Source organism: Ascaphus truei, chromosome 5 (genome assembly GCF_040206685.1).
Source record: "Ascaphus truei isolate aAscTru1 chromosome 5, aAscTru1.hap1, whole genome shotgun sequence".
NCBI classification, from domain to species: Eukaryota; Metazoa; Chordata; class Amphibia; order Anura; family Ascaphidae; genus Ascaphus; species Ascaphus truei.
This window is the reverse complement of record NC_134487.1, coordinates 240,093,216-240,118,035: the sequence shown is the minus strand read 5'-3', so window position 1 is coordinate 240,118,035 and position 24,820 is coordinate 240,093,216. Positions and strand designations below refer to the sequence as shown.

The 24,820-nt window shown below is 45.0% G+C and overlaps 1 protein-coding gene across 3 annotated transcripts in view; it reads right to left on the bottom strand.

Moving 5' to 3' along the window:
- Positions 1-24,820, bottom strand: part of LOC142495828 (uncharacterized) — a 439,489-nt gene that overhangs the window by 102,294 nt on the left and 312,375 nt on the right. For all 3 annotated transcript variants that reach the window (XM_075601852.1, XM_075601853.1, XM_075601851.1), the window contains one exon: positions 24,088-24,196. In XM_075601852.1, the coding sequence (XP_075457967.1) occupies positions 24,088-24,196 (109 nt within the window). The remainder of the gene's footprint in view (positions 1-24,087; positions 24,197-24,820) is intronic.

Below are 24,820 nucleotides of genomic sequence, written 5' to 3'. Positions count from 1 at the left end.
CAGTCAGTCACCCGGTCAGTCAGTCACCCAGTCAGTCAGTCACCCAGTCAGTCAGTCACCCAGTCAGTCAGTCACCCAGTCAGTCAGTCACCCAGTCAGTCAGTCACCCAGTCAGTCAGTCACCCAGTCAGTCAGTCAGTCAGTCACCCACTCAGTCAGTCGGTCACCCAGTCAGTCGGTCACCCAGTCAGTCGGTCACCCAGTCAGTCGGTCACCCAGTCAGTCGGTCACCCAGTCAGTCGGTCACCCAGTCAGTCGGTCACCCAGTCAGTCGGTCACCCAGTCAGTCGGTCACCCAGTCAGTCGGTCACCCAGTCAGTCGGTCACCCAGTCAGTCGGTCACCCAGTCAGTCGGTCACCCAGTCAGTCGGTCACCCAGTCAGTCGGTCACCCAGTTAGTCGGTCACCCAGTTAGTCAGTCACCCAGTTAGTCAGTCACCCAGTCATTCAGTCAGTCACCCAGTCAGTCATTCAGTCAGTCACCCACCCAGTCAGTCACCCAGACTAGTCATACATTCAATTTTTATTAGGAATTTACTCCATTTTTAAAAGTGGGTGCGGGGCTAGGTGGCGAGTAGATTTTGGGTGATTTGTCGACAACTGTATTTATGTATATATATATATATATGTATATATATATATATATATATATATATATATATATATATATATATATATATATATATATATATGTATAAAGGAAAAGAGAGGAGAGAGCGCACGCCCATAGCGTATAAAAGTATATTTAATGAAGGGGAGGGGGGGAGGGAGGGGTAAAAAACGCACTTACAAGAAGTACAATAAAATCAAGCATATGTGATAATAATCACCACCATCCGGTCTAACTGCAAGCTCTTGGGGCAGTCCCAGGCTCCGTTGGTGAAGGAGCAGCGTCTCAGCAGATTCCAGGACTGATGTAGGTCATCCGGTCAAAATGCAGACTTTGGGGGCATTCCCAGGCTCCGTTGGCAAATGAGCAGCGTACCAGCAGTGTCCCAGGGCTGGTGTGCTGTAAATAGTCCCAGACAAAAGTTCTGTATGGATAGTGCCTGCAGCACTAGCGCTAGGATCAATCCGCTCCTGCGCTGGATGTAGACTTGAATGTCAGTGCGTCTGATGTCACGACGCTCCCTGACGCGTTTCGTCAGTCTCGGCTAACTTTTTCAAAGGGATAACGTGAGGGGGGGAGGTCCGGTTTTATATACACACTCCAATAAAGGTAATTGTTGAAAAAACGCCCCTACTCAGCTGCAATCATTATCCGTGCTACCAACACTATAGAATACATAATTACATTTAATGCAGATATTTACCCTGAAAGAATTTGGAGGAGATGATAAATTTAACATATACATACAATGTCTATCATATTGCTAAATATACATTTACAATTAACACACAGTTAAACATATATTTGATATAAAATAGTTATCAGTAACCAATTATAAAACAACAATATAAAACAGCATCGTTCTCTAGGGTTCAAACCAAAATTGAAAATACTAGTCTTGTATGTGGATCAAACCCCATCAATATTAACTATGGGATACATTGCAATAACTCAGCATTGTGAAATGATAATACATATCTAGATCCCACCTGTAGATAGAGGGATGATCACACATAAGCCAGTTTGGAGTATAATACTTAGATATTGATGATAGAAAAAGAGATCATATGACATTATAAACTTATTAATATATGTGCAACCAAAATATAACAAGTATTAAATATTGCACCCTGATGAGTGCCTAAATCAAATATCAATTCTTATGATCCCATATGGTTGGACCAAGGACAAAATGAATTTAAATATAAATATAATAAAAATAAGGATGAAAAATTAAAAAATAAAATATAAAAATAAAAATAAATTTTTATGAATTTAAATGTTCATACAAATGAAAGCCTAAACTCAAAAGGAGACTATGTAACTGGAGTCTATATGCCACAAACAAAGCTGGGGCCCGGAAGGTAAATCTATAAATATGTGCTACAGTGTGATATAGTGAACCAAGTGTTGTGTATGTGAATAAGTTATGTGTACTATAAACTATATACTGTATACCTATTTGTATTTATTCTATGTGGTGACTACCAGGCCCTAGTTGGCCATGTTTAAGTGAATATCTAATGAATAAATTAATTATATATATTTAAGAGTACTATTATGGTGTTGTGCTATGTATATAAGGGTAGATTCCTCATACCATCTATTAGACCCAGTGTCCCTATTTTAAAGTATCTATTTTATAAATCAACAATGGTGTGTAATGAATGGATATCCATAATGTAGACGGAAGGGAGGAGGGTGGGAACTGGGAAGGGAAGGTACAATATAGGGGGGGGGGGAGGGAAAGGGGGGGGGGGGGAAAGGGGGAGGGGAGAAGGGGGAGGGAAAGGAATGGGATGGGAATGGGGGGACCTCTGGAGGAGATCCAAACAAGGGATGAAGTAGAGAAGCAGAGGAGGAGAACAGGAAGAGGCATCCGAGGATAGACTAAACTAAAGTACTAACGTCTAAACATTCGTTTAGTCCCCCAGGACTGAGAGTGCCCAATTGGTGAATCCAATAGGATTCCCGCCTGCAGAGCGTCTTGAACCGGTCGCCTCCCAGAACACAGGAAGAAATGGTCTCTATTCCCATAATTTGCATGGTCTTGGGATTCTGTTGATGGAATAATTTAAAGTGTCGAGGGACACTGTGATTATTCAGACCCTTAATGACATTTCTCCTATGTTCTAGGAAGCGAGTTCCCAGAGTCCTGGTGGTTCGTCCAACATATTTCAGACTACAACCGCACTGTATAAGATACACAACATAAGTGCTAAGACAGGTGATAGAGCTACTGATGTCATACGTGGTACCCCTTGTTGGAGAACAAACTTGAGTTTGATTCAAAAGATGCCTGCACGTAATGCATCGACTGCGGCCACAGGGATGGTTACCCAATGGTCCCTTCTGTTTAACAGTATCACAAATAGAGGAAGATTTAAGCCTAGTGGGAGCTAGTATGCTTTTTATACTCCTTGCTTTCCTATATGTAACAGTAGCTCTATCCGGCAGGATAGGTCCTGGATGAGGATCACACTTTAGAATGGACCAATGATCATTTAAAATCCTATTGATAAATTTGGATGACTGGTTGTAGGTGGTAATAAATCTTACAGTCAACCTCTCTATCTCTGAATGTATTATTGGGGTGTCATAACCTGAACGTTTTCCTCTCTGTTGTTTATTCTGTTTGTCTTTAGATTTTTCAAGTAAAGTCGATCTAGCAATGGAACTCACCTTGCTGAGAGAGTCGGACACCACGACGGGATCATATCCCTTGGAAAGAAATTTCTTCCCAAGTGTGACTGACTGGTTTTCAAAGTCAACATCCCTTGTGCAGTTCCTACGAATTCTGTGGAACTGCCCCAAGGGAATATTGTTGAGCCAGTGTTTATGATGGTTGCTGGACGCATGGACGTAGCTATTCACAGACACAGACTTGAAATGTGTGGTGGTAATGATATTCAGGTCTGTGTCTATGCTCAGGGCCAGATCCAGAAAGACAGTGGACAAGTTGTTGATATCAAAAGTGAATTTGAGTCCAAACGAGTTGTCGCTGAAAGAGCTCAAAATATCGTGTAGGACTGACTCCTCTCCATCCCAAATTATAATGATATCATCTATGAAACGGCCATAGTATACGAGACCCGCTCCAAGCGAGATGTTTTGCCAGACATGGGATTCCTCCCAGTGCCCCATAAAGAGGTTGGCATAACTGGGAGCGAATCTCGTACCCATGGCCGTTCCACAGATTTGTAAATGAAAATCATTTTCAAATAAAAAATAATTGTGCGTAAGAATGAAGTGAATACTTTGTAAAATAAATCGCCTATGTTTTTCTGGGAATAGTGAATCCTTGTCCAACCAATATTTGATTGCCTCTAACCCCTTGGTGTGTTCAATGCAGGTGTATAGTGATGATACATCACATGTAGCCCATAGATAGGTGGATTTCCACCTGATATTGGAAATGGAGTCGATGACATGGAGCGTATCCTTAACATGGGACCTAAGTGCAGTAACATAGGGGTGGAGAAAGTAATCTACATATTGGGATAGGGTCGATGTCATCGACTCCACGCCCGATACTATGGGTCTACCAGGGGGATTGGACAAGGATTTGTGCACTTTGGGAAGGTGATAAAAAATGGGAGTGCGTGGATGTGAACAAAACAAAAATTTAAATTCCACTTTTGAAATAATACCATCACCCAGTGCAGATGTGAGGAGCTCCTTCAGCAACAGCTGGTAGGTGTCAACTGGATCGGATTCCAACAAGGTATAGGAGGCCGAGTCACCCAGGAGTCTGCGTGCCTCTGTGAGATAAGCAGATAAGTCCTGGATGACTATGCCCCCCCCTTGTCGGCCTGTCTAATAACTATATCATGATTGATTTTAAGCCCGCCCAATGCGCCCAGTTCACCTTTTGTTAAATTGGGATTGAATTTGATGGATTTGGCACACATGGACTCAAAGTCACGTAAAACCAGGCTGTAGAACGTATCCACAAATCCGCCCTTGGACTGGTATGGGAAGAAGACTGATTTTGGTCTAAAAGGTGAGTGCAAAATATTGGGGTACCACGTATGACATCAGTAGCTCTATCACCTGTCTTAGCACTTATGTTGTGTATCTTATACAGTGCGGTTGTAGTCTGAAATATGTTGGACGAACCACCAGGACTCTGGGAACTCGCTTCCTAGAACATAGGAGAAATGTCATTAAGGGTCTGAATAATCACAGTGTCCCTCGACACTTTAAATTATTCCATCAACAGAATCCCAAGACCATGCAAATTATGGGAATAGAGACCATTTCTTCCTGTGTTCTGGGAGGCGACCGGTTCAAGACGCTCTGCAGGCGGGAATCCTATTGGATTCACCAATTGGGCACTCTCAGTCCTGGGGGACTAAACGAATGTTTAGACGTTAGTACTTTAGTTTAGTCTATCCTCGGATGCCTCTTCCTGTTCTCCTCCTCTGCTTCTCTACTTCATCCCTTGTTTGGATCTCCTCCAGAGGTCCCCCCATTCCCATCCCATTCCTTTCCCTCCCCCTTCTCCCCTCCCCCCTTTCCCCCCCCCCCCCCTTTCCCCCCCCCCCCCCCTATATTGTACCTTCCCTTCCCAGTTCCCACCCTCCTCCCTTCCGTCTACATTATGGATATCCATTCATTACACACCATTGTTGATTTATAAAATAGATACTTTAAAATAGGGACACTGGGTCTAATAGATGGTATGAGGAATCTACCCTTATATACATAGCACAACACCATAATAGTACTCTTAAATATATATAATTAATTTATTCATTAGATATTCACTTAAACATGGCCAACTAGGGCCTGGTAGTCACCACATAGAATAAATACAAATAGGTATACAGTATATAGTTTATAGTACACATAACTTATTCACATACACAACACTTGGTTCACTATATCACACTGTAGCACATATTTATAGATTTACCTTCCGGGCCCCAGCTTTGTTTGTGGCATATAGACTCCAGTTACATAGTCTCCTTTTGAGTTTAGGCTTTCATTTGTATGAACATTTAAATTCATAAAAATTTATTTTTATTTTTATTTTTATATTTTATTTTTTAATTTTTCATCCTTATTTTTATTATATTTATATTTAAATTCATTTTGTCCTTGGTCCAACCATATGGGATCATAAGAATTGATATTTGATTTAGGCACTCATCAGGGTGCAATATTTAATACTTGTTATATTTTGGTTGCACATATATTAATAAGTTTATAATGTCATATGATCTCTTTTTCTATCATCAATATCTAAGTATTATACTCCAAACTGGCTTATGTGTGATCATCCCTCTATCTACAGGTGGGATCTAGATATGTATTATCATTTCACAATGCTGAGTTATTGCAATGTATCCCATAGTTAATATTGATGGGGTTTGATCCACATACAAGACTAGTATTTTCAATTTTGGTTTGAACCCTAGAGAACGATGCTGTTTTATATTGTTGTTTTATAATTGGTTACTGATAACTATTTTATATCAAATATATGTTTAACTGTGTGTTAATTGTAAATGTAAATTTAGCAATATGATAGACATTGTATGTATATGTTAAATTTATCATCTCCTCCAAATTCTTTCAGGGTAAATATCTGCATTAAATGTAATTATGTATTCTATAGTGTTGGTAGCACGGATAATGATTGCAGCTGAGTAGGGGCGTTTTTTCAACAATTACCTTTATTGGAGTGTGTATATAAAACCGGACCTCCCCCCCTCACGTTATCCCTTTGAAAAAGTTAGCCGAGACTGACGAAACGCGTCAGGGAGCGTCGTGACGTCAGACGCACTGACATTCAAGTCTACATCCAGCGCAGGAGCGGATTGATCCTAGCGCTAGTGCTGCAGGCACTATCCATACAGAACTTTTGTCTGGGACTATTTACAGCACACCAGCCCTGGGACACTGCTGGTACGCTGCTCATTTGCCAACGGAGCCTGGGAATGCCCCCAAAGTCTGCATTTTGACCGGATGACCTACATCAGTCCTGGAATCTGCTGAGACGCTGCTCCTTCACCAACGGAGCCTGGGACTGCCCCAAGAGCTTGCAGTTAGACCGGATGGTGGTGATTATTATCACATATGCTTGATTTTATTGTACTTCTTGTAAGTGCGTTTTTTACCCCTCCCTCCCCCCTCCCCTTCATTAAATATACTTTTATACGCTATGGGCGTGCGCTCTCTCCTCTCTTTTCCTTTTTAGATATCCTGTGGACGTGGTAGATCCACATTGAGAGCTGCCGGAGACCCTACATACCAGCACCCATATTCATCATCGGAACTATCTGAGGACTGGTTTATCCTTTCAATTGCTTTTTTTCCATGTGTACATGTTTTATGTTTGTAATGGGCCTATCTTATGGTTATAGGTCTGTATACCTACACATTATTGCTTAGATCATTAGGTTATACAATAGATATATTTTTACATAGACATACATAGTTTATATGTTCCTGTAAGGCGCAGCTTTTTTCCTTCTGTTTTTTATATATGTATGTATATATATATATATATATATATATATATATATATATATATCTATATATATATATATATATATATGTATATATATATATATGTATATATATATATATATATATATATATATATATATATATATATATATATATATATATATATATATATGTGTAGAACATATTTACCAGGCCAAAGTCCAGCAAAAAGAGACAGCACACTGTGTAATATAATCCAAACGTCTTGTATTAGAACAAAATATACACCGCAGCCAACGTTTCAGTCCCACAGAGAGACCTTCCTCAGGGCCATGCAACAGTCAAATGAGAGTCAGCATACATATATACCCCAACCCACAGTGCACCAGACAAACATGAACCAATCACCAGCCCAGAAGTTACCTGTAACTTGCACATCAGCTGTTCCAAATGCACATTCAGCCAATCCGTGAACCAATGCACTTATCCCGCGCCCGCAAACAGAGAGAATTCCATTAGTGTCAATTAGAGTGATTGCTGGGTGTGCTGACATCAGCTACCTGCGCCCGGCGCCGGGCTAAGCGGCGCGTCACCCGTTGGGCATGCGCAGCGGAGTACCAAGCTGAGCCGGGGAGCCAGTAGAGTACCAAGACTGCGCATGCGTCTATGCACACAGTCGGAAAATCTCCAAAAAAGTTGTGCATAAAAACACTGCTGATCTGCAATAAGGCAAAGGGCAGACAAACACAAACTGAGGGAAATGAGGGTGTGCAGGGGAAGTGAAAGAACCATGGATAAAAGGTGACAACCACATATCAAGTAAAATAAAATCATACAGGCAGAGAAACATAGATACACGCAAGGCAAAAGATATTATAGAAAACAGCCCAATTTCAGCTCCTCATTCAGTCCGCCAGGTGCCATAGTTCTCAGTTCATAAATGAGTCTGGCCTCATGCTGTAGCAATATTCTGCCCCTATCACCACCACGCATCAGGACAGGGACCTGAAAGATGGGCATGCATCTCAGTGTCGCTAAGGAATGCCTTTGTTCTTTGAAATGTCTAGCGACAGGGAGGCATTTGAGATCCATGTCCTCAGCATTGCTCAAAAGAGCTTTTCTAAGTGTGGTGCGGTGCATGACCACCCGCTCTTTGAGCATCCTCTCCATCTTGCCAATGTATAGGAGTCCACAGGGGCACTTGATACAGTACACCACGAATTTTGATTCGCAGTTTAATGCCTGTTTGATTTTAATCGGCATGCCGCTATGTGGGTGACTGTAACGGGGGCCCTGTTGCATGAATTGACAATTCATGCAACCATGACATCGGTAGGAGCCTGTTTTTTTGGCCAGCCATGTTTTTTGAACGGCATATTTGTCTGTGGGGTCTGATCCTGTAATCATATCCCCAATACTTGGGCCTCAGCGGAAGCAAAATAGTGGTGGTTCTCAGGCACATGCGCCAATCCTCTCATCATTCTCAAGAATACGCCAATTCCCCCGAATACAACGCTTGATGTCATTAGAAGCAGTGCTGAAAGTACTAACGATGTTGAATCTGTTTGTGACTGGCCTTGTGGTAACTGTTGTTAACAGTGTATTTCTGTCAATCTGTTCAACCTTATGTAGAGCATCTTGGACTTCCTTGGAACAGTAGCACCTCTCATAGAATCGTGCAGCCATTAGAGCAAGGGCACTCTGTGCCTCCTCCGGATCCGTCGTTATTCTCTTCACTCTCAGTAACTGTGAGTAGGGGAGACCCCTCTTTAATGGCAGAGGGCGATAGCTGGTTGCACAGAGTAATGAGTTCTTGTCCGTACTCTTACAATAAAGCTTAGTAGCCAATGTGTCATCTGTTTTGTACACTACTGTATCCAAGAAGGGAATTTCGCTCCTGTTGTAATTCAAGGTAAAGCGTATTGTTGACGGGATGTTCTTTAAAAAAGCCACGAATGCCAATAGGTCCTCCTCACTTCCGTTCCACAGAATGAAGATATCATCAATGTAGCGGAGATACTTCATAATGTGCTGCCCATATGGCGCATCATGTAGGATATGTATCCGCTCACACATATCCATAAAAAGATTTGCGTATGACGGTGTCCTGGAACCAGATTCCATATTCCTCTGTTCCCCTTTACAGTTTTGGATTCATTTCTCCCTAGTCTGGCTGTCTGTTATATTCCCTGTCCCAGCAACTTGCTGCATGTGAAAGGGCAACATTATTGCTACATGTTGTTTACACAGCCTGTGTTGGTTGCCTGCAGCTCATATTCTCCTAGCTGAGAGTGGGATATTCCTATCCTCCTGTCCTTGCTGACAGTTAGTATGGTCTCACTTCCCATCTAGTGTGACCCTTGCTCCTCACTTCATTTTCACCCTGGACTCTGAGTGAGTAACTGCCTGCTATTTACCCCAGCAAGGCCTTTTTGTTTTACACTGTCTCATCCTTGATACACTGCACTTCAGACAGAGAAGCACTCTCTACCTACATTACATCTACAAGCACCTATCTCGCTGTGATTTTCCCTCAATAAAATCAAGAAAGAGAAAAGGACTTGTTTGTGCTTTGGAAGAGGTGAGACACGAGTTAAGCTTTCTGGAATTAATCATACATCATTCGTGACCCTGGTTTCAGGAAAGTAAAACAAATACCGTGTGTTGGGGAATCAGACAGGAGTTACTACTAAGACTTTATGCTAATACAGAATAGTCTCTGCCAGACAGGGCAGCAAGCTCTATACAGCAAACTGCACACATCCTGCAGCCTTACAAACAAGCAAGCAGCTTACACAGCAAATAAACAGCAGTCTCTCACCACCACTGTACTAGCATACTGCTCCACATTGATACACACAGCCACCAGCCTCTATATACAGCAAACAATTACTACTTTATGCAAAGACAAGCGAGCAGCTTTACATTGCTAATAAGAGCACAGACCTTCTACAGCAAAGACTGCACACAGCCAGCAAACAACCTTGCACACAAGGCAGCAGCTTTGCAGACAGACAGTGCATCTTACACAAAACTTGATTGCCTTTCTCTGTCTGAGTTCACCCTCTGCACAGCTCCATAGTGAGGGATTATCATCTCACCTTACCCTGCGCACGTCCCCTCGGCCAGCGCCACCAAGGGCCACACCACCGGACACCCGCCAGGACACGGGTCAGAGCCACCGGACACCTGTGAGTACAGCCTCCCCTACGCTGAACGCTGCAGGACACCGCTCGGCATCATCCGAGACAGTCGCCCATCGCTGACACTGGTAAAAGACCGCACGCCACACGCACTGGCTAAAGGCGTACACACACCTACAGCATGACAGAACTCAGAGCCTCACCAGATATCACGCAGGAGAGTGATCACTCAGACACAGAGACCGCTGCGCAACTGCAACAGGCGGAGGCAGATGCAAGGCCTAAACGGACAGTCACAATGACACAAAAGGGCCGTGAAAAATACGAGACTGACATTGAAGCGCACCGCACTAAATTAGAGTTGGCCTGGGAAACAACCACACTGGGAATACGCAATGTTACTAGCGTTGGCAACTATGCGCAACAGCTCGAGCAGGCAATAACGCAATTAAGGACTGATCACTCGCGTTATCAAGAGCTGTAAGAGGCATACATTACTTACCTGACCAGGGCCAACACCAGCGAAAGCCTGCAAGAAAGAGACCTACAGAGTAACATTGACCTAACGCTTGACAGCTGCGTGTGATCCACTATCACGGAGGCCGAGAGTAGGAGAAAAGACCTTTTGCTGGAAACAGCATCACAGCGCATCCAGGCACTCATCAAGATCAGCGCAATCTCACGTGTCTAGTGCAAGCGGAAACGCCACCAAGGCGCGAGCCACCGCAGAGGCCGCACGCACCAGGGCTGCATACGCTCAGAAAGAGGCAGCCATGAAACTAGAAAGGGCCTGCATAGAAGAGGAGGAGCAGACAGCTGCTGCCACCGCCACCACTGCAGCCACTGCCACCGCTGCATGGAAAAAGACAGAGGTGGACGTTAACCTAGAGGCCCTAAATCAAGAAAGGGAAGCTGCTGCCGCCATAGCCCAAGCCGAAGTTTTAGAAGCAGCCGCGAGACAGGACGGCTGGGCGCAACCGTACAGACGGATAGCCTCAGAGGATCCAGCCCAACGCACCATCTCAACATGAAGGGAGTGACTCCACAGACACCGAAGACTTGCCAGGTACACGAGGAGAAGACGCTGCTCCTTCAATGGTTCTGCCTGGGATAGCCACAGCCGCAACAGTGATCCACACGCCAGCGCACACACGGATGGACCACAACAGGCTCGCAATCCAGGTACACCCACACGGGAGAACACAGCCCCTCACACTGACCAGCAGTCATCACGCGTCCACGCCAAGGAAGAGGCGACTGCATGGACCCTCCCAGCAACTACCTCAGAACGTGACCAACACACCGATGCCTCAGGCCTGACAGACATAGCCAAGTACATGATCCGGCGTGACCTGGTGCAAACAGGACTCACCAACATTGACGACCGTCCTGAGAACTACCGGACCGGACTAATCATACATCATTCGTGACCCTGGTTTCAGGAAAGACGGCGCCATGTTCGAACCCATGGCTGTCCCGGTTAGTTGTAGATAGTGTTGTTTCTCGAATCTAAAGACATTTTTGCGGAGAATGACTTCAATCAGCAACAGAAGAAATTCTATAGGTGGACCAAGATGTGCCCCAAACTGTTCAAATTTAGTGCGTACTGCTTCTAGTCCATCGTCGTGGGGGATGTTTGTGTATAAACTGGACACGTCTAGGGTCGCAAAGATGCAATCCGACGTGTTAAATGGTAGATTGCTTATCTGTCTCAGGAAATCCGTCGTATCTTTTACATACAAGCTCATATTGGCCACCATTGGCTGTAGGTAAAAGTCCACATATTGTGAGAGTGGATGGCACAAAGATCCCCGGGGCGAGATGATAGGCCTGCCTGTAGACGAGATACTGGATTTATGTACCTTAGGGAGACTGTACAGCACCGGCATTACAGGGTGACTCTGCATCAGGAACTTGCTTGTTTCCTCAGAAATCCAGCCATTATTGAGGCCAAGCTGGATTATACCATCAATTTCTCTTTTATAGGCAACAGTCGGATCACCCGGCAAACGTCTGTAATGATGTTCCACAGAGAGTTGTTGCTCAATCTCCTGTTTGTAGTATCTGTAATTTAATACAACGATGTCGTCACCTTTATCGGCTTTGTTCCACCCCATGTGGCCCCTTGTCACCTCATACGGGGGCATCCACAGCCCCCCGTTGGGCCGTCTGCAGCAGGGTCCTGCGGGCGCATTCGCAGCCCCCCACATCCTACCATCGAAGAAATGAGTCCTCCCTGGGCCGTCTGCAGCAGCCAGCAGGCTCCTCCCGGTAGTCATGCTGCAGGCCCCCCCACGTGTCTTCGGTAAGTCTGTTTTTTGTTTAAAATGTATGGGGGGGTTTAATATGCACTTAAAATGGCCGCTCGGCTAAAGCAGCGCGCCACATGAGCAGTGTCAGCCCCCCCCTTAGCCTCATCCTATAGGAGCATGGGAGGGGCGGGGCACAGTCAGACAGGAGCCACCAGTATTGTTGCGGGGCCTGGGGGGAGAGTGGTCCTGATGCCAACATGAGGTGGAGGCAGCGGGGGACATGAGGCGGAGGCAGCGGCAACAGGGACTGGACAGGTACCTGGGGAAGGGGGACACATGCACGCACATATACACCATCCCCAGCAGAGCCGGGGTTGCTATCCCGGGCCGGGAGGCTGCGGTGGGCCGAGCCCCAGCCGTCCCGGTTCTGTGTCCCCCCTGGTCCCTGCTTCCCCCCCGGTCCCCGTCTCAGCCTGCGGGCGGGAGATGGGAGTGGGGATGTCCCCCCAGGTCCCTGTCTCAGCCCGCGGGGCGGGAGATGGGAGCGCGATGTCCCCCCAGGTCCCCGTCTCAGCCCGCGGGGCGGTAGATGGGATGTCCCCCCGGTCCCCGTGTCAGGGGCGGGAGATGGGAGGGGGGGGGGGGGGGTGAGTGTGGAAATCAATGGTGGTGCTCGGTTGCGGCATTTTCTCCTTTCCCCCTGTGTGAGACTGTGTGTGTGTATGTGTATGGGAGAGAGAGCCATTGTGTGTGTGTGTGTGTGTGTGTGTGTGTGTGCGTGTGCGTGCGTGCGTGTGTGTGTGTGTGTGTGTGTGTGTGTGTGTGTGTGACAGTGTGTGTATGGGAGAGAGACAGGGTTTGTGTGTGTGTATGGGAGAGAGAGACAGTGTGTGTGTATGGGGGAGGGAGAATGTGTGTGTATGGGAGAGAGTGTGTCTATGGGGGAGGGAGAGAGAGTGTGTGTGTGTATGGGAGAGAGAGAGTGTGTGTGTAAAGGCCATCAGAAGTACCCCCCCACCCAATCACCCAGTCAATCACCCCCCCACCCAATCACCCAGTCAGTCACCACCCCACCCAATCACTCAGTCAGTCACCCCCGCACCCAATAACCCAGTCAATCACCCCCCACCCAATCACCCAGTCAGTCACCCCCCACCCAATCAGTCACCCCCCCATCCAATCAGTCACCCTACCCCACACCCAGTCAGTCACGTCACTCCGTCACCCCGCCACTCTGTCACCCCGCCACTCTGTCTCTCCCTCACTCTGTCTCTCCCTCACTCTGTCTCTCCCTCACTCTGTCTCTCCCTCACCCCCTCACCCTGCAACCCCCTCACCCTGCCATCCTGCCCCCCCTTACTCTGTCCTTCACTCTGTCCCTCACCCTCTCTCAGTCCCTCACCCTCTCTCTGTCCCTCACCCTCTCTCTGTCGCTCACCCTCTCTTTCCCTCTCTGTCGCTCACCCTCTCTCTGTGTCTATCACCTACACTCTCTCTCACACACTCTGGATCTGGATATCTTATTTACCCTGTACATCTTAACTGCCCTATTCTACACTGAAATAACCAATACTGCTTTCTTCCAGATCTAACTCAAGCTTCACACGGAAGACATCGGAATCCCCCCTAACCCAGAAAACAGGTAGGGAACACCTCCCCTCCAACATATAACATTGTGGGAATGAGGGTACCTGGACTGCGGATCATGTAAGATCCCAGGCGGGATTGCTGCTTTAGATATTGTGAAGCGGGGGCATCCAGACACTGGTTAAGGGGTTCAAGAAACTAGTCATTCACATCTGACTTTTTTTTCTAGATCCGACATTTATACACACACACACACACACAACTAGGACTAATTGTAGTATAATGTAATACAATAAATAAACTTATGTCAAAAATAAATGTTGTTCTTACTAGGAATTTATTCAATTTATTTATTTATTTATTTTTAAGTTGGGATGGGGGCGGGACTAGGCGCAGGGTTGGGGGCGGGACTAGCGCGGGGTTGGGGGCGGGACTAGGTGGTGAGTATATTTTCTTGTTCGGCAAGTAGATTTTTGGGTGATTTGTCAAGCACTGTATATATATCATCACATTTTAAGTTATGGTGGGTGAAAAAGGCAACAAGTATTGCATATAGCAAATAAAAAGATCACTTGTGAGCACATTCACATGTCTTAGGCAGGTCTGAAACCCTGCCTTTCACCATTATCCCCAGCATACAGTGCTTCCACTGCAGCAAGGGATTCTGGGAAATGACATGCAAAAGAGCACATACAGTAATGTGTCACCTTTTGTCTGAAAAACCATTGTTACATAGAGCCCATATAATCTAATGCTCGCTGTTAACACAGCTTCTTTTTTTTTTTTTCCAACATCAAATATTATTGGGTATCCGGTACAAACAGCAAACAAGCTATCAACCCGTTGTCATACATTAATGTAACCAAAAATCCGTTTTTTGTATTTCCCATTGCAATCAACTGACATATGAACTTGACTCACATGGGGGGACATACCGACAGATCACGACACAAAGTACAGAAGGAGGGGGGGGGGAGGGGGCAGGTAAGGAAGACCCTCACACCTCTCTTCCCTCAACGGTGCGCCGTCGCCAGCCTTTCTAAGGCTGTACCAGAGCCTTCCCTGATTCTAAAGCCTTCTGCCCAGTTTATCTTACCTGTCTGATCTATCGTCCGTCATTGAAACTGGCTTGTCAGAGGAGAATGCATTTTTATCTATCAAAGCAGATTACTGGCGGCATCCACCCCCGGGATATCTGAGTTGGCCAACCATGGTGACCAGACTTTGAGGAAGTTTGGGCCGGTGTTGTTGACCAGACTTGTCAGCTGTTCCATCCGGCAGACATACCAGATTCTATTCCTAATCTTAGGGATCACAGGTACCTCGGGTTGCTTCCATAATGCTGCAAGCTCACACCGCGTGGCTGTTGCAAAATGTGCAACTAATTTATGCACTGATCTGCTTAGCCCCTGGGTGCGGCGCCTGAGTAGTAACAGCCAGGGGTCGAAGGGGACCGAGATACCGAGAATACTCGGTAGCCAATTCCTGATTTCCTCCCAAATCGGGGCCATCCTGGTGCAGCTCCACAGCATATGCAACAAGTCTGCCTACTCCCCGCATTGCTGGGACACAAGGGGGGTAGCCTTTGACAAACTTAGCCAATCTTGTTGGGGTCAGATACAACCTCATTAGGACCTTATATGCATTCTCCCGTAACATGGTGCAAATAGAGCTCTTAGCCACCGCCAGGAAGATAGAGTCCAAGTCTTTGTCTTCTAGCGTCTCCCCTATGTCGGATTCCCATTGTCGTTGGTAGCTAAGTTTGTTGTCGCAGTCGTTTGCAGCACAAACTACCTCTCTGTATATCCTAGATGTAAGTCCCGCAGTATCTGTTCCTCTAGAACAGAGCTGTTCAAAATTTGTTCGCTTAGGTCGTATCGGGAATTTCATGTAAAACGCTCGAATCTGGAGGTATTAAAATAATTCAGAGTTTGGTATCATTTTTCAGATTTGATATGTTCAAAAGTTTTTATAGTTTCCCTTCCCTCCAGATGTAGTAGCCTAGTAAGGCCTTTTTGCCTCCAAATTGCAAGATCATTGCCCGACAAGCCCGGAGCGAAATCAGGGTTACCAACAAAAGGGGTTATGAGAGTATGTCTGTTTGTCAAAGCATACAGAAATTTGGTGGCCTCCCAGACCGCCAGGGAACTGGTTGTGACGGAAAGCGGCTCATTGGCGTTTTTAATCACCCGTTTTGGAAGCCAGAATAGATCCTGTAATGTGACAGGGGCACAGCAGTCCCCCTCCAATTCGACCCACCGTCGGAGACTGGGATGCATGTGCCACTGTACGTCTTGACATAATTGGGCCGCTCGAAAATATGCCAACAAGCAAGGTACTGCTAGTCTTCCACACGGGATTGGACGCTTTAGGATACTATTCTTAATTCGTGGTTCCTTATTACCCCAGACAAATTTCACCATAGCCGACTGCAAAGGGAGGATGTCCTCCCTGACTACCTGTGCGGGGATCGCCTGGAACAGGTATAATATTCTAGGGAGATTAATTTTAAGGCAATGGATCCTGTCAATTCATGAGATTCCGAATCCTGCCCACGTCCCGAGCTTGTCCTTTAGAGTCCTTATTAGTCTGGAGTAGTTTGCTTTATAAAGGGTATTATAATTTTTGGTGATATTAATCCCTAGATATTTAATTTCGGAGGCTTGCTAATTTAAAGCTAAAATTTAGCTCTATCAATTTTTCCGTGACCTTAGGCAGGTTGATGCTTAGGGCTTCTGACTTGGCTTGGTTCATTTTAAATCCCGAAATCTTGTTAAATTCCCCTAGTAGGCAAAAGACATTCGGCAGAGAGATGAGGGGTTTAGATAACGTCAAGATAACGTCGTCCGCATACAGGGCCACTTTATGTGGCTGCTTCTGTGTTTAGATCCCTGTTACAGTATGTCTGGGTTGAGGCGAATATGTGCTGCCAATGGTTCTATACATAATGCGAATAATAGGGGCGACAGGGGGCAACAGGAAGATAGGTGAAGATGCGTTGCACTGCCTCAATTTCCAACTCCCAATGAGACCGGAAAAAATACAAAGTGAGCACTCAGCTGAATAACAGGTCAGGTTTATTGCAGGGTGGTGCAGCAGGGGAACAGCAAAGCCACACGAACGCACCTACGCGTTTCGTGCACGAGGCACTTTATCAAGTGCACGAAACGCGTAGGTGCGTTCGTGTGGCTTTGCTGTTCCCCTGCTGCACCACCCTGCAATAAACCTGACCTGTTATTCAGCTGAGTGCTCACTTTGTATTTTTTCCGGTCTCATTGGGAGTTGGAAATTGAGGCAGTGCAACGCATCTTCACCTATCTTCCTGCTGGCTATCTATCTGGATGAACTGCACGCCCTGGATATCTGGAAGTCCTGCAAGCACTAAGGTAACAGGGCCAGAACGCCCCTACATATATGCATATGTTTACCAGTGCCTCTGTTCATTTCATATTGGTTACTAGGGGGGGCTGTTATGGTGTTTCAACTGTGGTGGTCATGTGGACCCCACTAGACTCCTAGCCCGCACCTGATAATTGCCATATCATTCATGGACTGTCCATTGCTATCCAGTATTATTTACATATATTATTGAGGAACTTTGACCAATTTGGATGCATCACATTTCTCTTGTTTCTGCGACAGGGGGCAACCCTGTCTGGTGCCACTCTTTATCTGGAATTGTTCCGACGGGAAGCCCTGGTGCCTAACCCTCGCCGTCGGTCCCACATAAAGAGCCAGAATAGCGCCCAGAATTCTGCCACTTAAGGCAAACGCTTCCAACGTCTCTCTCAGGTAGGGCCAATCAATTCAATCGAATGCCTTCTCGGCGTCTAGACTTAGGACCATCGAGGGGATGTTTTTCCGCTGAGCCAAAATCGATTAAATCTATTATCCTCCTGGTATTGTCTGTCGCTTGTCTACCACTAATAAACCCTGAATAGAAAAGGTGCTCGGTAGCGCTCTAACAAACCCAAAAAGAAATATTAATAATATAAAGTATAATAATCACTTGATAATGTGCAAAATATGTGAAAAAAATATAGACAATTTGGGAATAATTGTGCCAAATAGCTAAAGTGAACTAAAGTACTTAAAAGTGAATATGAGGCTAAAAGACGCACTACAAGCCTTGGATAAAGACTGTTCCACTTGTCTTGCATCAACTGTTATTCCAAAAGAACCAGGGGAGCGTTTCTTGCAGCCATGAAAATTAAGAACATGTACAGCAATGTTAAAATACAGTGAGTATATGTATAATGCTCAAAAATGGCTACTCACATTAAAGCAGCCAAAAGAAAGCAGCCATCCAACTTATAAGGGGTGGATGTTCCCTGTGGATATGCAGCAGCCACCAGCCACCAATCTCCAAGGAAGAAAAGAAAAAGACCATATAGTGTAGACGGTAATATATTCTGGCAGTAAATATACAAATGGAGGCTTACACTTTTGATGATCAAAATAGGCGAAATAGAAAGCTGGTAACGGGTGCACAGAGAGTCGCGATCTCCTGGGTTCCTCGTTGTCCTCCGCTTCACCGGAACACTGTATCCATGCCGGGGCTCACGTCACTTCCGGTGCGTCTGAGACCGCCGAGCTCGATGGTGGAGGTGGATTCTCGGTGTTCCTTCTCTTGGATACTGTTGGACTAAACACTGTACGCGTTTCGTCAGGAGTGTTAATTGGCTGCTAAATCCTTCTTTAAATACCCTTAAGCACTCCCTCATACTAACATATTATTGGCTGTTAGATACATCATATATGTAAATGAAGTGGGCAGATTTACATATATGATGTTGTATCTAACAGCCAATAATATGTTAGTATGAGGGAGGGCTTAAGGGTATTTAAAGTAGGATTTAGCAGCTAATTAAACACTCCTGACGAAGCCGTATGCACACAACGGCGAAACGTGTAGAGTGTTTAGTCCAACAGTATCCAAGAGAAGGAACACAGAGAATCCACCTCCACCATCGAGCTCGGCGGTCTGAGACGCACCGGAAGTGACGTGAGCCCCGGCGTGGATACAGTGTTCCGGTGAAGCGGAGGACAAGGAGGAACCCAGGAGATTGCGACTCTGTGCACCCGTTACCAGCTTTCTATTTCGCCTATTTTGATCATCAAAAGTGTAAGCCTCCATTTGTATATTTACTGCCAGAATATATTACCGTCTACACTGTATGGTCTTTTTCTTTTCTTCCTTGGAGATTGGTGGCTGCTGCATATCCACAGGGAACATCCACCCCTTATAAGTTGGATGTTTGCTTTCTTTTGGCTGCTTTAATGTGAGTAGCCATTTTTGAGCATTATACATATACTCACTGTATTTTAACATTGCTGTACTATGTGATGTTCTTCATTTTCATGGCTGCAAGAAACGCTCCCCTGGTTCTTTTGGAATAACACTAATAAACCCTACATGATCCGGGTGGACCAGTTTCGGCATAAGCCGGCCTATCCTACTGTAGTTGCTAGTAATTTAGAGAAGATTTTCATGTCTGAATTGATCAGGAAAATAGGCCTATAACTTTTACAGTCTGCTGGGCCTTTTCCCTGTTTATGTATCAGAGAGATCGACGCCTGAAGCATCTGGCTCGGTATAGGGGCACCTGCTAGGAACAAATTAAATAACCTTAATAGATATGGAGCTAGAAGTTTCCGGAATTTTTTGTAGCATAGATTCGAGAAGCCATCTGTGCCTGGGGCCTTAGACGGTTTCAGTGCCTTTAGTACCTCCATTAGCTCCTCCATCGAGAAGTCCTCCTGTAGCATCTCCCTCTCCTCTCTGCTTAGGCTAGTAGTTTTGCCATCCTCAGAAATGTCTTTAGCTGGACGTGTGTTGCCTCACAATGGGAGACTTTCTTCCCATCATATAGGGACTCATAATAATGTTTAAACTCTTCTACGATTCGTTTAGGGTCAGATGTAAGGTCACCACTTCTCAACCGAATTGCATTAATACGATAATTTGAGATTCTATTACGTAGTTTGTAGGCAAGTAGGGTATCTGGTTTGTTAACTTTTTCGTAAAACGTTCGCTTAGACCAGTTTAAGTCGCTCTCCACCTGAGAGGCCAGCAATACATTTAGTTTTGTTTTGGTTTCTAGCCACTCCTTCAATGTCGAAGCTAGTTTGTTACTTTTGTGAATAGTAGACAGCTCAGCCAATTGGGATTGGAGCTTTATGATCTTGCTGTCTCTCTTGCGTCGAGCAGCAATCCCTATAAGTATTCCTCTAATGGTAGCCTTATGGGCCTCCAATAGAGTGGATTGCGTGGGGACGCTACCCACATTCTCCTGAAAATATACCCTGATCTCATCACCCACGGTTTGTTCAATCTCCAGGATCTTAAGGAGTAACTCATTGAGTTTCCAGTTCGCTCCTGGTCTGTCTAGCTTAAAATTGGAGCACCGCAGCTCTATCGGTGCATGATCTGACCACGAAATATCATGGATCCCTGTGTGGGAGATCACCGAAACCAATCTATTCGAGACAAAGAGGTAGTCTATCCTGCTATATCTGTCGTGTGGATGAGAGAAAAAGGTATAGCCTCTCTCTCTCTGGTGCTGTTCCGCCAGATGTCTGTAAGTCCGTTGTCTCTAAGACCCTTGGTCCAGGCCGTTCTGATCTTAGACTGAGACATTTCCCCTGGGGTGCACCTATCGTATTCAGGGTCCAAGGTTTGATTAAAATCACCCCCTAGAACAGTGATTCCCCACCAGGGTTCCGTGGAACCCTGGGGCTCCTTGAAGCAGTCTCAGGGGTTCCTCCTATGGACCACAGACACCCCCCCACCCTCCCCTCTGGGGGTGTTTTTTTTGGTATGTATTTTGTAGGGTGGATTGAGCGAGAGTGGGGTAATTGACGGAAGGTAGGGGTGAGAGTGAGAGAAGAGAGGGGGGCAAGAGGGAGTGAGTGAGGAAAAGAGGGAGTAAGAGTGAGAGGCAAGGATAAATACATTCGAGGCGGGAGAGTTAGTGAGATGGATGGGAGAGAAATACATGGGTAGATTGTGGGAAATAGAGGTGACTCGTGAGGTGTGAAATGTTGTGACTGACCCCTGTCAAACCTAATATGTGTCAGCCACATAGGGGTTCCCCGAGATTTTTCAAAATACTTCAAGGGTTCCTCCAAACAAAAAAGGTTGGAAATCACTGCCCTAGAATGATGCATCCCTGGGCCACTCTGTTCAAGACTGAGAAGAACCTACTTAGGAAATTTTCCGTTTTTTCCCCAGGGGCATACACGTTCACAAGTGTAATTGTTTGGCCCTGTATGTCGCCTACCAGTATGAGATACCGTCCATCCCCATCCTTTTTTGTAAGGTCTACCCTCAGTGGCAATCTATTATTTATTAATGTCACTACACCTTGTTTCTTAACCGGGGCTGACGATGTATACCAATTCCGGTATTTGCCATCCAAGTATTTTGGGGAGTTGGCCTGTGAGAAATGCGTTTCCTGTAAGAAAATTATGTCAAGGTCTGTCCGTCTGTAATCTGTCATAGATAGCCTCTGTTTCTGAGGACTGTTGAAACCCTTCACGTTGTGTGATATTATAGTGATGTCCTTACCCATTGAGACCAGGTTTTGGACATGCATATCCGAAGACTACCTGGGTTAACACAGCTTTAAAGCACAGCATGGGAATCAGATGCAAAGCCAGAGAAACCATTCACCTTATATATACAGTATAAAGAGACAAAATACAAAAGGCGCAAATCAGACACAACAGGTGGTTAAATGTCTAACACCTGTGGGATAAATATGTAGAATATCCTTATAAGAATCCAGGACGAGATATGATCTATAAAATAGAAAAATGCCAATATGGTGAAGTACGTTTTATTATATAAATAAAGCGCAAGAAAAGTGGCAACTTACAATGTAGCTGAAATAAACAGGCATGTAAGGATAAAATCTTTTCTTTGACTGCAGCAGAGGGGCTGGTGTTGTCAGGAACTCCTTTCAGGTTACACACTGTGTCCACAAGCACTGAAGTTCTCTTGGTTGAAAGTAAACTACACAGTCCCAATAGCCTTGAATAAGGCTTTGAAGCACAGGCAAGATAATAAAATGTCCTTACTTCAGACAGACAGGGAGATCTATTCAGAGACCCTCACCTTACGTGTTTCGTCTGTGAAAGACTTCATCTGATGCCCCAGATTATTTATATGATAAAACGTACTTCACATATTGAAATTTTTCTCTTTTATAGATCATATCTCGTCCTGGATTCTTATAAGGATATTCTACATATTTATCCCACAGGTGTTAGACATTTAACCACCTGTTGTCCCTGATTTGTGCCTTTTGTATTTTGTCTTTTTGTATGTTATTGGTGTTGTGTACATCCATTACGGCAGCACTCATTTGACACCATTTAACTGTTGTTGATAACCAGTTTTGCGCACCTTATTTACACACACACACACACACACACACACACACACACACACACACACACACACACACACACACACACACACACACACACACACACACGTTATGGTGAGTAAAAAAAGTGACAAAAAAACTCCACAGCAAAGCATATAGCAAATGGAAATATAACTGTATGCTCATTTGCATGTCTTAGGCAGGTCTGCGACCCCGCCTTTCACCATTATCACCCAGCACACAGCACTTCCACTGCAGCAAGGAATTCTGGGAAATGACATGCAAATGAGCACACAGTGCCACTTTTTGCTTCAAAACCATTTTAAACATGGTTCCCAATAGGCTTAAGCTTGCTGCATGGTCACAGCTTTAAGCGCAGCCAGGGTTAAGATGCATAGCCAGTAAACCCACCCACAGACAGCTGTTTCGACCTTAATGGGTCTCATCAGTGTGGGGTTAGTTACACTGGCTATGCAAAGCTGAAGCAATGAGGATGGGTTTTACCATACTTAGTTAAGTTATGGTGAGTAAAAAAAGTGCCAAAAAACCTCCACAGAAAGCTTAAGCCTATAGGGAACCATGTTTAAAATGGTTTTGAAGCAAAAAGTGGCACTGTGTGCTCATTTGCATGTCATTTCCCAGAATTCCTTTCTGCAGTGGAAGTGCTGTGTGCTGGGTGATAATGGTGAAGGGCGGAGTCGCAGACCTGCCTAAGACATGCAAATGAGTATACAGTTATATTTCCATTACACATGCACACGCACACATGCACACATGCACACGCGCACTGTGATTGGCCTTGCAATCACGTGATTAGGCCGTAGCCTGTGAAAAACAAAATCTCAAATCTCTTCACGAGACAGAAGCTATGCAGCACGTCGCGGTGCTACCGTCGCGATTGGTATGTCTGCTTTCATTGCATTTTATTGCGTTTTCTGGTATAATCAAAGCCTAAAGGGGTATTGAAGTACTGAATTGGAGTAGGTCATTAGAAACCACTTGAGCAAAGCATCTGATAAAAGACATGTGCTAGACATTTTCCTTTTAATCTGGTTGAGACAAGAGGATATCCAGGTTCATCAAGTTCATGTTTTAAGATTGTATTTAAAAAATAAATAAACTGTTTTATTTGTATCTTTTCTCTCCCTGTTCTACCCCTTTTTATTTTGGCAGCCTCCATTCTTTGCAATGCCTTTACAAAACTTTAGTGGCCTTCACATTTAAATGGATACTCCTGATTTTTGAGGAAAGTCTAAAACAGGCTGGGTTGTTTTAAATCTCTAACCCCAAAATGTAACAGAGCTGTTTCAGTTGTGGCACCTGGAGTCATAGACCGAGGGACATGGTGGCACCCAAACTACCCAAGCCACCATAACAGAGAGAGATCAGTGTACCAGCAACAGGCTCATCCACTCCTGGTTTGATTTCACATTATCAACTGCACTTTCCTTGCACTGAGCTATGTAAGGACCTGGTGCTACAAATACAGGACTGGCTGATCTAATCCCTGATGATGTGCAGCCCAGTAACGATCCTACTCAACAAGCAAGGATACCACCTGTAACATGAGGCAGGCTTGGTGTCTGATACTTATTTCACTCACTAAATGCAGGGAAGTGGGTCTTCAAGGTTTTCTCCTACTGTACCTTAAAGATGTTGCTGAGTTTCTTCACTAACACGGTTGAGTAATAAGTGTTGGGACTGGTCCCCTCCCCTACTACTGTGCTGCCTGAGGGCTCCCCGGGCTGGGTCAACCTGAGAGAGACGAGAGAATAGAGATTAGTGTTTGTCTGAATTAACATCCAAATTGGGGGTATGAGGGATGGAAGAAGGGGTGCAGGGAATGTCCCCTAGATTTTAGTATGAGGGTGCAGAGTCCCCTTCTTTCTCTCTGCTTTTTCCAACTTCTAGCGAAGTGGTTAGTTCACTTGCACGGAGTTTCCATGCCTGTTTTTTTCCAACTCAAAGCCCATCATAAAACAGCACAAAACAAAAAAAAGCAGTGATTCTGATGCCATGTGTGGGCCTCAGCAATTTGTTGTGCACATGGTTTCCATAAATCCTCTCTAGTAATGCAGTTGCCGCCACCTTCAGCGGTAACAGATTAACAGAAGGGAAAGCGCAACATAAAGATGCTAAATATGGACAATCAAAAAATAAATAAAATGAACCAAAATAGGAGCTACGGATGCATTTAATGTAGGATATTCCCTGCCTTGTTATCATCTGAACCTCGCTGGCAATTACACAACTACATAGCGCTATACCCCAAAACAAATCAAATATTTAAAATATACAAAATGTTTACAAACAATCTAATGTAACATAAACATAAAATCAAGTAATATATCAAGAAAAAAGTTTAAGAATATCCACTTA